Source organism: Papio anubis, chromosome 7 (genome assembly GCF_008728515.1).
Source record: "Papio anubis isolate 15944 chromosome 7, Panubis1.0, whole genome shotgun sequence".
NCBI lineage: Eukaryota > Metazoa > Chordata > Mammalia > Primates > Cercopithecidae > Papio > Papio anubis.
This window is the reverse complement of record NC_044982.1, coordinates 36,572,915-36,587,646: the sequence shown is the minus strand read 5'-3', so window position 1 is coordinate 36,587,646 and position 14,732 is coordinate 36,572,915. Positions and strand designations below refer to the sequence as shown.

Here is a 14,732-nt window from a genome sequence, read left to right as displayed (position 1 = left end):
GTCTCCTGAGAAATAGCATCAAGTGAAGTTCTCAAGACATTCAGTGAGATGTTGGGGAACTGGGAAGAAAGGGCAAGTGTTTTGACTCTGAACTATTTTGAACCGTTGGGCCTGTTTGTTCAACCACTTCCTGTAAGAGTTCTTGAAGGTGCAGAAGCACATTTATTCCAAGGAAATGTCTACTGGTTTCACAGCATCTTGACTCATTTACCAATGGTCCCTTCTCATGTTGAACAGTTTTTTTTTTTTTTTTCCCACTTTGGCTGGTGAGTCCATTTTAAGACCACTTCTCCAAGAAGACATGTTTTCTGGATTAGAGTGAAATAGAGATTGAATCTTTTTATTCCCCTTTGATTAGAAAATTGCTCTTGGCAGCTTGTTTCTTTCAGAGCTCATTTAAACATCTTCCCATCCAAGTCCACATTCTCACAATCAATTAATTCTTTTATTCAGCTCCTTAATTGTTTTCATTCCACACAGTAAACCTCCCAGGGGAATCCTGTAGTCCTTGGATAATCTCAAGGACAAAATGGGTCAGAGGCCAAGAAGGTCTTTTCTCTCTAGCTGGGGAATTGGTGAAGCAAGGGGAGTCATGAGACTCCAGCTCTCGAGTTTGCAAGGAAAGAAATTCACTGAAAAGACTGTAAGCCAAGGGTTTAAGTTACCAAACAGAGAGCCCTATATTTTATGTAAGAATTTTCTTAGTTGGCCTGCAGGAAGATGGTATGAGAGTGTACGGAGACTTCCTGAGCTCGCTGTTTTGCTCAGTGTTTCGGACACCAAACACAGAAGGCAGTCCTAAACTGTCTGGGAGCTGTCCGTGGTGCTGTCCTTCCTCTAGTGCTGGTGGCCACTTTTGGAAACAATGTTTTCTCAAGGATCCATGTCTTTCTGCATATTTCCAAGTCAGCAGACATCCTCTAGCAGCCTGACTTCATTTAGTCTATTGAATTTGAGTCTCTAATTAGTTAATTCTGAAGGTAAATCTGGGTGAATCTAGGGTTCTGGCTATGAGGTCAGCAACCCTAGAAGCCAGACTGCAAGCTACTCTGGGAAAAAGCTCTTAGAAAAAGACACACAGATTCCATACTCTTTTCCTTTACTTGCAGGTTTAAGCACCATATCATAATGCCTATCTTAGCAGTGACAGTTTTATTCCACTCCTTCCTCCTCAATTCCCCCATGTCATACTTTACATGTGACACAATAACTTTATACCAATATAATAAGCTCTCCAGTGACATATAAATGTACCTGTCTAACCCCTTGTCCACCTATCAATCTAGCACCATATCCATCTGGCAGGATATTGATCTACTTACTGACCTGTGCACCCACCCCTGTGGTGACAGTCAGTTTTTCCATCTAGCTTTCTGCAAAAAATCCCATTGGCAAATAACCAGTCCTCTATCTTTGGATCTCCCACAGTCCCACAGAGGCTCTCTGTATATATTTGTTAATTGACTGAGTCACACGTCTCTAAGTTAATTCTAGTTTCTAGTTTCTTGGTTTGGCAATAATTCCTGCCTTTTTCTATTTTTGTCACAATCATTCCTTTAAATTCAAATTTTGTTTATTTCTTGAGAGAATTATAAGTCTCCAATTCAGAGGACCATAGTGATTCTGATCACTTGTTTATGTGACTCCTCAGAATTTCAAGTAAAAAGAATAAATGGCAGGTGATCTAGATATTCAGACTGAGTAAATAAACTCTCAGTTCTAGGAACAGGAAGAGAGGCTGGAAGGGGAGAGAGAGATAGAACATGAATAGGATGGAAGATTGAACAAATATTGGAAGGACAAAGAGCTTGCCAGGCCAGGCAAGAATAGGACGTTGTGAACACTCCGCAGAGTGATGCAGCTGGTGCTCTTCCTGCAAGGTGCCTGAGCTTGAGAGGGTGGCTCAGAATGAACATATTCACTCTCTGTCTTTCACCACCAGGCACATTAATCATGTTTGCCTGTCCACCTAGGAAAATTAAAACCAGGATTTGAGATTTCCAACGGGTTGAAAGGCTAATCAAGTGCTCCTAAATTAAAGATCTGCAGATTGAAAGAGCTAGGAAAAGAAACATTTCCTTTTTCCCATTTTAGCTTCTATTGATGTTTGCAAATATGTTAAAAGTAGAAAGAAACTTAAATCACAATCTTTGTTATGCATATATGTGGGGTGGGGTGGAGGAAACAGTTGGAACAAAGAAGGCTTACATACCTTCATAGGCAAGAGGATGAGTGAAGTGGAGAAGAAAAACCCAGTGCTAGGAAATCAATACCCTGGGAGAAGAGTGAAGAACAGAGGGTTGGGGATAGCCCTTATCTTGTTGGTATAAAAAAGAAGCAAAAAGCCAAGGAAGCTGGAGTAATTGTGTTTTCTCCACAAAATAAAAATGTAGGAGTTACCTATATTTTTTTTTTGTTTAAGGCTCCCAGAAGGCAAATGTCCTTACTATGTACACCACCCCTTCCTGAACCCAGGATGTAGCCTGTAGGTGATATTGAATACCAATGAACTCTGTAAGATGTTTTGCCTCTTAAGTGACCTTAACGTTTTTTTTTTCTGTGTTCAAAGAACTGATGAAATGTAAGATGTTCTTTTAAAATATACTGAAACTGTCTTGTGTAGGCCACTCTGCTTGCACAAAGAGTTATAGTATTGCTAGACATGCTGAAAATGCTTTCATATCTGCTCATGAAGTTGAATGTTGTTCATGATTGGTTTCCACTCACGCAAGCATACTTTCAAAGTAGGTGCATGTCCTCTACAGCATCTAGATTCTGCATGAGAATCTCTCCAAACTAAATTCTCTAAAATTTATATTTTCCGGCCAGAACACTGCCCCAACCCCCCATCCTAATTCATCTTGTTTATGGCACATAGGACTTTAAGGGTCAATGACAAATGAACCAAAATTCTAGCAATTTAAGGCTCAGCTGTGATGAGATGGAAGAGCTCCAGGACTGGTAAAATTCCAGATTATTTAAAAATTGCTTTTCCTATTCTCACAGCAGGTTTGTTGATTTTCCCTGGAGCCCTTGGGATTAAAGCATTTTTTTTTTTTTTCAAATCCTATCACAATTACGTTAGGAGATTCCAGCTCTGAATCTCACTGTCTCCTCCCCCACAACATGAGATGGCAGATGAATTAAGACCCAGGAGAAGTCTATGACCCACCATCTCCTTGGTAAGCTTAATTTCTCTTCCTGGTCCCGGAGAGGATCAGCTATGCTTTTACCCATATCCACAGACAGAAGTGATGCTCAAGGAATTGCCTTCCTCACAATTGCTTTCTCATAATTGCTTCATGTGGGAAAATAAATCTCCCAGTCCTTGGGAGAAATTGTCAGGTTAACTTGAGCCTGCAGTTCCTATTCAATAAATCAAAGGACATTGGTCTTAAACCAATAATGGCACTGGCAAGAAGTGGAAAGAAAAGAGGGGGACAAGACACCTCTTACCTGGAGATAACAGGAGCACTGTTTGCAAATGGATACCAGACAAGTGGAAGAAAGAAAAGGAAAGAACATTAAGGTCCCATCTTGAAAGTATTCCCAGGTTTTGTGGTTGCTGGCAGCATAAGGAAAGCAGTGAGCTTAGCAGGTGAGAGCTCAGCAGCCACATGCAAAAAGCAGATTTGGAGCATGCACAGAGCAGCAGCAAGAGGTGTGAGCCACCAGAGAGACTGCTGAGCACCAGGTCCCTGGTGAGGGCATTTGCTCCCATGCTTTCCCGGCTGCCCTAAGGGCTAGGAATGGAGGAATGAGGATGGGGAACCAAGTAGGTGGGTTGGTCACTCATGACTGTGTAGGATATCAGGTTATCACATCCATTCTGTAAAAAAAGGAGTGAGAATCCAGTTATCATGAAAACTATGTAAGTTGCAACCCTGCCAGAGTGGCTAACTTATCAGTGGTAAAAATGACCATGGGGCTTGAATGGGAGCTCAAGGAAATGGGTAGCATTGTGTAAGAGTAGAAGAGTAGGGATGTCTTCCATCCCTAACGACTTAGCTGAACTCATGCTCAGCTTCTCAGTACCCATAAGGTTTCCATGACCACAAATGCCTTCCTAGCTACCATGTTGACTAGAACTTTGACTTCCCCTAAAAGGATGACTTAGCAAAAACGTAAGTCCTGCAGAATGTTTTCCTTGAATGGTTTGTCTTTACTATAGATCTATCCTGGGTGTTAGGGCTATGGGCTCCTGCCATTTTATATCACCTCTGCTAAGCAAAGTCCCTGCATGTGGTAGTGTTCAATTAAGTTTGGCTGTTTGCTGTCTATTTTGGCAACTGTCTTTTCCATAGATCTCATGGTGCTGCATCTCTGGTTGGGTGATCTTTCTGTTTCAGAAAGGACAGGCTAAATCAGAGTCCAGGTATTCGGGAACAGAGAAACAGTCATACCAACAGCTTTACATAGATGGGAGATGACAAATGCCAGGTCCCTATGTGGATTGGGAAACTGAGTTAAAGACACACCCAATACAGGTTGTCTTTAGTCCTTGAATTTGTACTTATGCTGAACCCTCTTAGGGTTTAAGATCTAAGAATTAAGGAAACTCTTGTGACACACCACATTTTCATTTCTATGGTATCTTAGTACAGCCCCTCACTCCTTGGCTCTCAGATAAAGGTCTGGGAAGAGCTTGCCACATATTCGTGGTGTGGTTGGTGACTGATAGAGATTGCTGAGGAAGGAGTGTGTGTTGTGGGGGAACCAGGGGGGACATGTCTGTGAATTTTTTTTTTTTTCTAAGAATCTGCAGGAATGCAACTCAGGCCTGTGATCAATCATCCTATATTCACAGCCACTAAGACATATGTGGATCCAGAGTCTGCATGATACATAAACAAGGCAGTTCACTTTTTTAGGTATCTCCCATGTAGAATTCCAAAGGTTAATGGATCAATGATTTTCCTCACTACATTGAGATAGATAAATATATATAGGCAGATGGATGGATGGATAGATAGATAGATAGATAGATAGATAGACAGACAGACAGATAGATAGATAGATAAGCAAAAGCTTGTTTATTCTGCTCCTTCCAGGAGTTTGCATGGAAGAGCTCCTCCTGGCCCCCAAGTTCCAGGGGAGATCAGAGATCCCAGCACACAAATGAACACAGGTGGGCCAGACAAAGGCAGCTCTTCCAGAAAGGTCCCTGATGCCCTGGTTTTCACTCATACATGCCACCGAACATCTGGCCCATCCCTAGAGTAGTGAGAAGGCCTGCAGTCGGCTGGAATTCCATCATTCTCTGGTCATTGTCTCCATGAATCCAAGACTCTCTGCTTAGCAGTTATAGACGGGTCAGTGAGATCTGGGTAGGCCAGCTTTGACTGACACAATACCTCGAGGGTGTTTTTCCTGCTGCTGCTCATGAGAGAAGCTAGAGCTGAACTTTCCCCTGTATTGATCTCCCAGGTCAGGTGAGAGTCATTTATTCCTGCTCAGACACTCCAGGGACAAGCTGGAAAGAGCGTAGCATGGTGAGTAATTAGGAAGCATCTGGGCAGCTTGTCAAGATGAGCCCATGGATGTGGAAAAAGGAGGACCAAACAGGTCCCATTCTCGAGAGAGAGAGAGACAGTGCTTTCCTTTCCACCCCAAGGCTTCCAATGTCCAGGCCCAGGCCCAACAGTTTTGATTATGTTGCTCAGTGTTGCTCTCAGAATTCCACTTCTAGACTCCAGAGCAACTGTGTTTCCTATTTAGTCTCCCTTTTTTCCAACTCCCAGCTCATCCAGAGCTTTTGATCTCAACTCCGAAGTCTGTTTTGTTTGCCAAAAATAGAGTCCCCTATTTCAAAACCAGTCTTTCATTTTTTAATGCAATTGTCATTTTGACCATGCAGAGACTATGCCACTCTGAATGTTTCAGACTCTCCCATGCAGTAGTGATAATGAAAAGCAATTTCCACTGTTCTGTCTCTCACTCTGAGAACAGCGGGGAATTCTGGAAATTTGGATGGGTTTCCATTTGCTTCTGAGTCTAGACAATCAGGTTTTATGACCTTTCACCTTATGGTCTAATGTCAAAATACGGGAAGGACTGAAGAAACTGGAAATTAACTCCCTAGAAAATGTAGACAATAAAATAGGCAGCTGGGAAATTGACACATTTCTTGTTGGCACGGTTCATCTGGCATCTTGGTCACTCGGGAGATCTGGAGGCACATCACACAGGCAGCTTGCTGAAATCCTTGTCTTCTCACCTACTCCCTCCACCAGGGTGTTGCTGACATTTCCCTGGACAAAGAATCCAGTGCAAAATAGGAAGATGTCCTCAAATGGGGATTAGCCATAGACATTTGCATTTATCTAGGTCTCCTGAAGACTTACCTTGGGTCACTCTCTGTCCTGCTGTTGGTAGAGGTTTTTAAGGGAGGCATAAAAGAAGACCCTCTTTACTGGTGGAATAAAGGCATATATGGACTTCCAACTCTTCCTCTTGTCTGGGGCCACTGCCTTCCTTCCTGTACGCTGTACAATCCTTTGTGCTGCTTTCATTTGCATCTAAGTAGCTTGGACTGTGGAAAGTGATGAAAGTGACTTACAATTGGCCTTGGGTATCTGCTGCTTCCAACCAATTATGAATATGTGGAATAAATGCTCAAGGGAGGTGGCAATGAGGTAGAACAGGTGCTGAAGCAACCTCTGAGAATATTATTGGTGGCAGGAACTGGAAGTTGGGCAATAATACAATGTGGAAAACAATGGAACCAGAGATAATTTCTTTCTTCCAGCACTCTTTGGTAGTCAGGCTGAGGGCAACATTTTATTGAGTGGCCAAGAAGAGAACCAGCAATGGAAAATGGAGAAGAGTTCTGCCCCTAGAGCAACAGGTATGTCCAAACCAGTGCAGGCACGGAAGTGGTCAGCTCTGCAGGAGAGTCCCCAGCAGACAATGAGAACTGACCGGTCACACTGAAAAGGCCTGTAGAGGATCCTTTGGGAATGTTGTTGCTGAATCTCTTAGATCTGTCCTCTTGTGGAAAGTTTTATGCTGCTCTTCGTCACATGAATATGAACTAGTTGCAGTATGATCACACCTTTTTGACAAACAGGTGGATTTCACTGCTCCATTTGCTAGGAGGCTCCCAGCAGCATATCCCAGCAGCATATCTCTGAATGGGAGTATGAATGTCCTCTTGCTATTTCCCAGGAGCACCCTAACCTATTTCCACATCTATGCCTCCAACACATTCAAAGTAGTGGCTTCCAATCATTTTCTTCAAGGGAAGAAATCCTTCCTTATACCTACCCTGGTTGCAACATAATCATCCCCTGAGGGAAGAGCCCCTGGCAGGTATTCTCGGAGGCACGTCCTAAGGAAAGCAGGAGATGAGGCCACTTCTCCAGTGTGGGGTGAGGGCTACCTTGGGATCCGGGCGATATGTTCACTTGCAGATGCCAAACAAAGGCAGACGTCTGTGAACCTTCCAATACCTGTCTTTCAGAGATCAGCACCAACTGCACCATTTAGAGTCTCTTCTATTGGAAAAGCCACAAGTCAACACTCCAGGCCTACCCAATGTCAGTCCTTTTCTGGGGCCCCTGGCTACGGGAATTTTCATACCTGGAACTACTTCCTTCCCTTCGGGAACTCTCAATTTTCTGCTTTAGAGGTTGCATTCTCCCAAAGTAGCCTGAATAAGGCACTTAACCTTGAGCTAGAAACAAACACAGAATGGGATGGGGTGGGATGTCCCGAGGAGGAAGAATAGCTCAGGGTTCCAGATTGCATGATTACTTCAGAAGTCAACTCTCTCTCCGAGAGCTCTCAGAAGCCGTGGCCTCTGACAACTGGTACACTTTCCCATGCCACGGTCTGCCCAACTGTGAAACAGTCAGACAATACACTTACCTCCTCGAAGGGCAGAGGGGCCTATGGGCCACTCCACAAGTGAATAACCTGCCAAGCATTCAAAGGAAGTTGGGGAATGCAGCAGAAAACTGTCAAAGCATCATTGCAACCCAAGCCCCACCCCCCATCCCAGACCCTCCCACATTCAATCCAGGCTAAAGAGTGGGGGAGGGGGGCAGGGGAGGAAGGCAGGGAGGGAAACAGGCATGCACCGCATCACATTCCTTTCTTTTTCTTCTCCTCCCCATCCACCAAGGAATTTTCACATTTACAGATTACAGTGTAGGGGTGGAGTGGGGGAGAGTGCAGGAGCCCATGGCAATTGAATAATTGTAAAATTGTAGCAAAACAGGGAAATAACTCATTAGGGTAATGAGGAGTTGAGGCTGCAGTGCTGCCCAGAAGGCGGGAAAGGAGGAATTTGGAATAAGCTAAGGCTAAGAAGGCAGAGATGATACCGAAACAGGGTGAGAGCGAGAATACAGGAGGGAAAAGAATAAAAAAATCCATTGGTCAAAAAGAGAAAGGAGGAGAAGGGAAGAAAAGGAGGGAGACAAAAATATAGTTGCTTTTTCTTTCTTCTTGTTGTTTTTCAGTTTGTTTTAATTTTTAATTTTTATTTTTTTGTTGTTGTTTTGTTTTTAAAGAATCTCACACCTGATATTCCACGTTCCATCCATTTCGGTTCACCAAGGGCAATGAAGAAATTCTCTTGCCTTTCGTATTCCTCCTCATCTACTATTTTAACCCTTATGGTTTTCCTGTAGGGACAACAAGAGAGAGAGTGTGTCGACTGGGTCGGTAGATTGGTTGGTCACCTGGAGCACAGCCTTTAAAATCATTCCCCATCATTCCTGGCACATGCAGTCCAGTCCCACCATGGTGGCTTTCGACAGGACCATGGTGGATTGTGTTGTTCTCAGGTAATAAATGGTCTTAGCTTTTCTTGTCTCCTTGGTCATAGTTGTTCTTATGGGTGAGAGGGGCAGGGAGCCAGGAGGCAAGGAAAGGTGGGCAAAGGAAGGGAGCCAGAAGGACAGGAGGGGATGAGAAGGCAGAAGGCAGGTAATGGTGTGCAGTCATTTTAGACCTTGCCAACAGTTAGTAGGAAGTGAGTCGGGCAGCACATTCCACTGGGTGTCACATGGTAACAGTGGCATTTCTCTGGGCAACAGGTAAACTACTGACCCACTGGAAATGACCCAGGGTCTTCCCACAACAGGAAATATGTCAGCAGAACCCAGGGTTTGTGTCCCTTCTTTGTGTCTATACTCACTTCCATTGTGAGTTTCAGAAAGAAAATTTTAAAAGAAAAGTATTTATGAGGAAGGGAAACCAGAGAGAGGAAGAGAAGAGGAAGACAGAGAGAGAGAGAGAGAGAGAAGAAAGGGAGGTAGAATTGTGTGATCTTCTCATTCTTTATCTCATAGGGTTTCAGTGGTGGGAACTAAAATAAATATGTATTAACCACAATACGACATAGGAATCCTTTACTATTTACAGCTGATGCACTTCTGGGAAAATGTGAAGAAAATGATGTAAATCATCAAATTCTAAATCACCTTTGGGCTTCTATCACTTAGGGATGATGTGTCCCCAAACTGGTTTCCTCAATGTGAATTATCATGGATCTGGGGCACAAGGTGATGGAAGTTTCTGTTCATCTCTGGGTATCTCAACAAAACAGAGCATCTTTTAAAAACAAATCACCCAGGGAAGAAAAGTTTCCTTGAAATTCACTCCCCTCCAAAGACTGGCTCTTTGTCATTGGAGAAGTTGCCTTTTGGGCCTGGTTCTTCCTATGTGGTTTCTTCTGGTCCTTCATGGAATCACAATGGTGGCCAGCAGGTCCTACTAGCGAGCCAGAATTGTAATTTTCTGCTTTGTTTTTCTTTTTCTTCTTTTTTGGGGCAGGGGGGAGATTGGGGGAGGGGAGGCCTAAGAACTAAATGCTCTAAAGGGTAAAGAGCATTTACCTAAATGTCTCTTCAGATCCTTTGATGATCCTGCTACCTTCTGTGGATGTGCTTGGCTTTGCCATTTATAATGTAGTAGACTGACCTGAGGGAGTTTGTAAGGCACAGGACTTGTTGTGCATTTGTGGAGAGTGTACTTTACAAGTACAATCACATGCCACATAAAAACGTTTCACTCAATGACAGACCACATCTACAATAGTGGTCCCATAAGGCTATATACTACCATATTTTTACTGTACGTTTTCAATGTCTAGATATGTTTAGATTCACAAATACCATTGTGCTCCAGTTGCCTGCAATATTTAGTACAGGTACATGCTGTACAGATTTGTAGCTTAGGAGCAATAGGCCCACATAGTGCAGGTGTGTCGTAGGCTATACCATCTAGGTTTGTGAAAGTACAATCTATAATGTGCCCACAATGACAAAATTGCTTAAGGACACGGTCCTCAGAATGTATCCTTATTGTTAAGTGATGCATGACTGTACATTTTTATTACCTCTTTGGGTACTTCTTTTGACATCTTTTTATACCTTGCTCATTGGACAAAAGACAAAGCTCATTGATTGTCAAGAGGCATTTTTGGGGAATATTTCTGTTGGCCCTAGATATGGGACCCCAGGGCTGTCTACAAGGTGTGAGCCTGTTTTTCCGCTGCAGGAACTCTGCTGTGGGATGGGATTGGGGTGCTCTGTGACCACAGGCATAGACTGGAGGGCATGAGGGACAGCTTGGAAGGGGAAGGAACATTGCCCTCAGTACTGGCAGCTCCCTGCTCCACAGTATGATCTATTCAGGAAAGGACTTCCTGACTTGCCTATTGGAGGCCATGGGATGTATGGGGTCATTGAAGTGGAAGGCAAAGGTTCCATCCGCTCTGAGAAGCCCCCTGGACTTCTTGGGGAAGCTTCCATTTGGGTCAGGATGATCTCCACCACTATTGTAACTCTCCACCCCCACACCTGGGTGTTCTTAATAGGAAACACAGAGGAAGACAAATGGGTATTTGACCTAGATCTGGAACTCAAACTTGTACTTTCAGCTTACTCAAAGTCAGGAGGAGAAACAAGTCTTAATAGTAGCAATACGGCAGATAAGGTGGCTCCTAAAGCCTGCTTTTGGGAGGGGAATGAAGTATAATCCAAATCCATTGATTCTCAACTTCCTGGGATTGTTAAGTTTAGCCCTGAGAATAACTGCCCTGTGGAAATCTGTGTTGAGAGCCTGTTTGTCAGTGCTGCTCTTCTGCCTGGTGCTGGGCTATCTGGTCCCCCTTCCCCCCCAGACACCCAGCCATTCAGGAGAAGCACATGATACTCCCAGCATTTTGACTCTTTCTTTCCCCATACTCATTTCCTCATCCCAGAAAAATTACCACTGGTCTTGAGCATCCCTTGTATGGATGCCATGTGTCAGGCTGGCAGGTGTTAGGACAGAGCTGGGGGCAGAGAGAGGACAGAGGAGAGGGAGGAGTGAAAAGAGAGCAGAAGAGAGAGCAAGAGAGGAGACAAAGGAAAAGGAACCAGAGAAGTGGAAGATAAGAGGAGGAGGAGACAAATGGTTTGGAGAGGAAGAAACAGAAGAGGAGAAAAGAATGTTAGTGTTAGTGTGGAGGACAGGGTACTACACCTTTCTGAAAACTCATATCCACCATGCGGGGGCCCATCATCTCAATGAAGTAATTCTTGTTTTTCTCATACGCCTCATCATCAATTACCTTGATGTGAATTGTTTTGCTGTGGATGGAAAAATAAGTATCATAAGCAAGGAGTAGAGTGTGGGACAAGTCAGTCAGGAGACAAAAACAGGAAGAGAAGGAAACAGTTAAAAGATTCAGAAAGGTCCAAGTTTCAACCAACACCACAGGGGCACGGAGGAGAGTGGCTGCCCGTGGACCCCTCCAGCCTCACCGGGCTCCTCCTGGGCTTTGTGCTGCTTCATGGCGTGATCATATTTGAAGACTGAAAAGAAAGAGCTCAAGCTTCACAGGCAAGGGCTCTGAGTTCTAATCCTGGATATGCTGCGTAATCTTGGACAAATAATTTAACTGATAAACAAACAGGATGAATCACGCTTACAGCATCCCAGGGCAGTTGTGAGAGCAATGAAATAACATACACATAAAGGCTCGGCCATGAAGGTCCTCTTATGTTTGCTTCCTTATCCGCCTTGCTTTTGGGACAAGGGAAATTTTTTTGACTTTTACAATCAGCTGACATTGATCCAAATGGTTTATTTCATAAGAGCAGAAAGGGACAAACTGGTTTGTGGAAATCTTGCCCAGAAATAGTAGAACTTCTCTTTTTCTGTATGGCAGTGACTATCTCAGGGGAGCTGGCAGGAGGGTTGGTGGGGCGGGGCGGTGGTGGATTTGGCTCATGTCACACATTCTGGCAATTCACAGCGGGCCTCGAAAGCTGCTGACACTGTCTCCAAACAGGCTTCTGCAGTCACAGGGATGTGCCGGCTGGATCACATTAACTCTAGGGCTCTCAGAATTACGATTCCTTTCTCAGTCCTACGACGATCTTGTGCCTAGCACAATTGTATTGCTTTTCATGTTAAAAGGTATTATTTTGTTAATATAAACATTTGAAAATATATGCCAATTTTAATCACCCTGTTCTGCATTTCTTCTTCCTTCTTTCTTCCTTTGTTTGTTTCTTTATTGGAGCTTTAAAAACAGATGTGGACCTGGGTCTCTCCAGATGGTTGCTTACTGCAGGGACATTTTGGGACCAGTTCCCAGGGAAGATGTTTAGACCTCTCCTGGTGGGTGTGAGACACTGCTAGGTGGGTGGGTGTGGAGCTGGGTCTCCCCTCAGTTGTGGGAGTAAGGAAACCTGAGCAGGAGCCCTTGGCAGTGGCCATGGGTCTGCACACCCTTTCAGACTCTGCTACCCCGTGACCTGGCCTTGTTGGAGGAGACCGAGGCCTTCAGCACCTCCTTTTATTCTTTTTTCATAAAATAGGAATCTTTACATTCTAAACGGGGACAACCTCCCTGCCCTCCTGGGCTTCCCTAAGTCACCATTAGACCTTTGGATGTCTACGGAGCCTCCAGTGCCCACACTGTTGATCCTGCAGAATCAGATCTGGTCCTTTGATCCTGAAGTGAATGCCACAGCAGTTACCAAGACACCTGGCCCCCGCCACCCCACCACACGGACTCCAAGCCCTCATCACTTGCCACACCCACCCCAATCATGGACAAATGTGGCTCACCACCATAGAAAGTGTGGCTCTTCGACTTGTGAAAGGCCATGATGCTTTGGCCTTCCTTCTTCCAGGTAATGGAGACAGATGACCTGGATTCAAATCCCGCCTCCACCCCTCACTAGCTGGGTGACCTTGGGCAATGCTCTAAAGTTCTTCAAGTCTCATGTGTAAGGTCAAATAGTAGCACCTACTTTGTGGTGTTCTTAAATGAAATAATTTACATGAATTGCTGGACAGGGTTTGTGTTCCCTATTAAAAGTTTCACAAATAGCAACCATTATCACTAAGAGTAACAACAATCTCAGTTTGGTGGTTTGAGAGTAATGTGTAAGGAAAGCTTATCATCTTCAGCCATTAAGTCAGAAAACTAGGGGAACTCAATAAGTACAGTTGGTGAACCAAGAGGTGGTTCAAGCTGGAAATAGAAATCAGGTCATGAAAGGTTTGGATAAAACAGTATGATAAATCCTAAATGGACTATTACAGGGGTTTGGAATGTTAAGCGTGGTAACAGAAAGCAACCCCCATATTATCTCAAAATCTAGCCCATGCCCCTATCAGCAACGAGCTCTGGGCTGGACAGGCAACATGTCATGTGACATAGCATGACTTGTGCTATTTTGATTGACATCTTACGTGGGGACAAGAGATGCCATTGACATCTTATGTGGGGACAAGAGAAATGAGGACAGGTGTTAACTAGTGGCAAGAGTAGCTTAGGTTAGCCAGCTGGAACCACCATCGGAGCAAGGAATGAATGGAAGAGGCAGGGTATAGGATTCTCCCATTGAGATCATTCCCAGGAAGGGCATCACTGTTGAGACTTATGGTATTACCTTGCCTGGAGGCTAGAAAAATCCCTTCCAGCTCCTGAACACTGGAGAAAGTTCTCACTTCTGCTCAAGTCACAAAGGAGGCTTTAAGTATAATACGAGTCACCAGCCAGATCTTGAGTTTTCTTTCCAAACTTGTTTTTTCCCATTTCTGTCAATGGCACCATCATCTAACAAATTGCCAAGTCCCTAAACCTGGAATCACCCCTCATTCTTTCCTTGCCCTCAGGCCTCCCTCTCTTCCCCAGCACAGTTAATTTACTACCACCCTTCCTTCTGCCTTTAAGACCTAGATCAAAACACCATCTCCTGGCCGGGCGTAGTGCCTCCCACCTGTAATCCCAATGCTTTGGGAGGCTAAGGCAGGTAGATCGCTTGAGGTCAGGAGCTCAAGACCAGCCTGATCAACATGGCGAAACTCTGTCTCTACTAAAAATACAAAAATTAGCCAGGCATGGTGGCACATGCCTGTAATCCCAGCTACTTGGGAGGCTGAGGCAGGAGAATTGCTTGAACCCAGGAAGTAGAGGTTGAGTGAGCCGAGACTGTGCCACTGCACTCCAGCCTAGGCGACAGAGTGAGACTCCTTCTCAAAACAAAACAAAACAAACACTAAAAAAAAAAAACACCATCGCCTCTCCCTTGGACTTTGCAATAGCCTCCTAAGACATTTTCCTCTTCCTGTCTTTGCCCTCTGTATTCAATCCCTTCCCCACGTTATAGCCAGAGTTAACTATAAAAATGCAACCCAGGTCCTATCATGCATCCTGTAATTGTAGCACATACAGAACCCTGACCATGGCCTATGGAAGCTTGTATGATCCAGTCACT

General features: G+C 44.3%; 1 protein-coding gene across 14 annotated transcripts in view; it reads right to left on the bottom strand.

The window, feature by feature from the left end:
* SLC8A3 (solute carrier family 8 member A3) overlaps positions 1-14,732 on the bottom strand; it is a 140,082-nt gene that overhangs the window by 8,473 nt on the left and 116,877 nt on the right. For 7 of the 14 annotated variants that reach the window (XM_009211837.4, XM_017961287.3, XM_009211840.4 and 4 more), the window contains 2 exons: positions 11,479-11,585; positions 3,457-3,474 (listed from right to left, as the gene is read on the bottom strand). The exons of 1 other annotated variant lie outside the window; for it this stretch is intronic. In XM_009211837.4, coding sequence (XP_009210101.1) covers positions 3,457-3,474; positions 11,479-11,585 — 125 coding nt within the window. Of the gene's footprint in view, positions 1-3,456; positions 3,475-8,526; positions 8,631-11,478; positions 11,586-14,732 lie in introns of all 14 variants that reach the window. 6 more of the 14 variants (XM_017961291.2, XM_009211839.4, XM_003901983.5 and 3 more) reach the window with 3 other exon arrangements.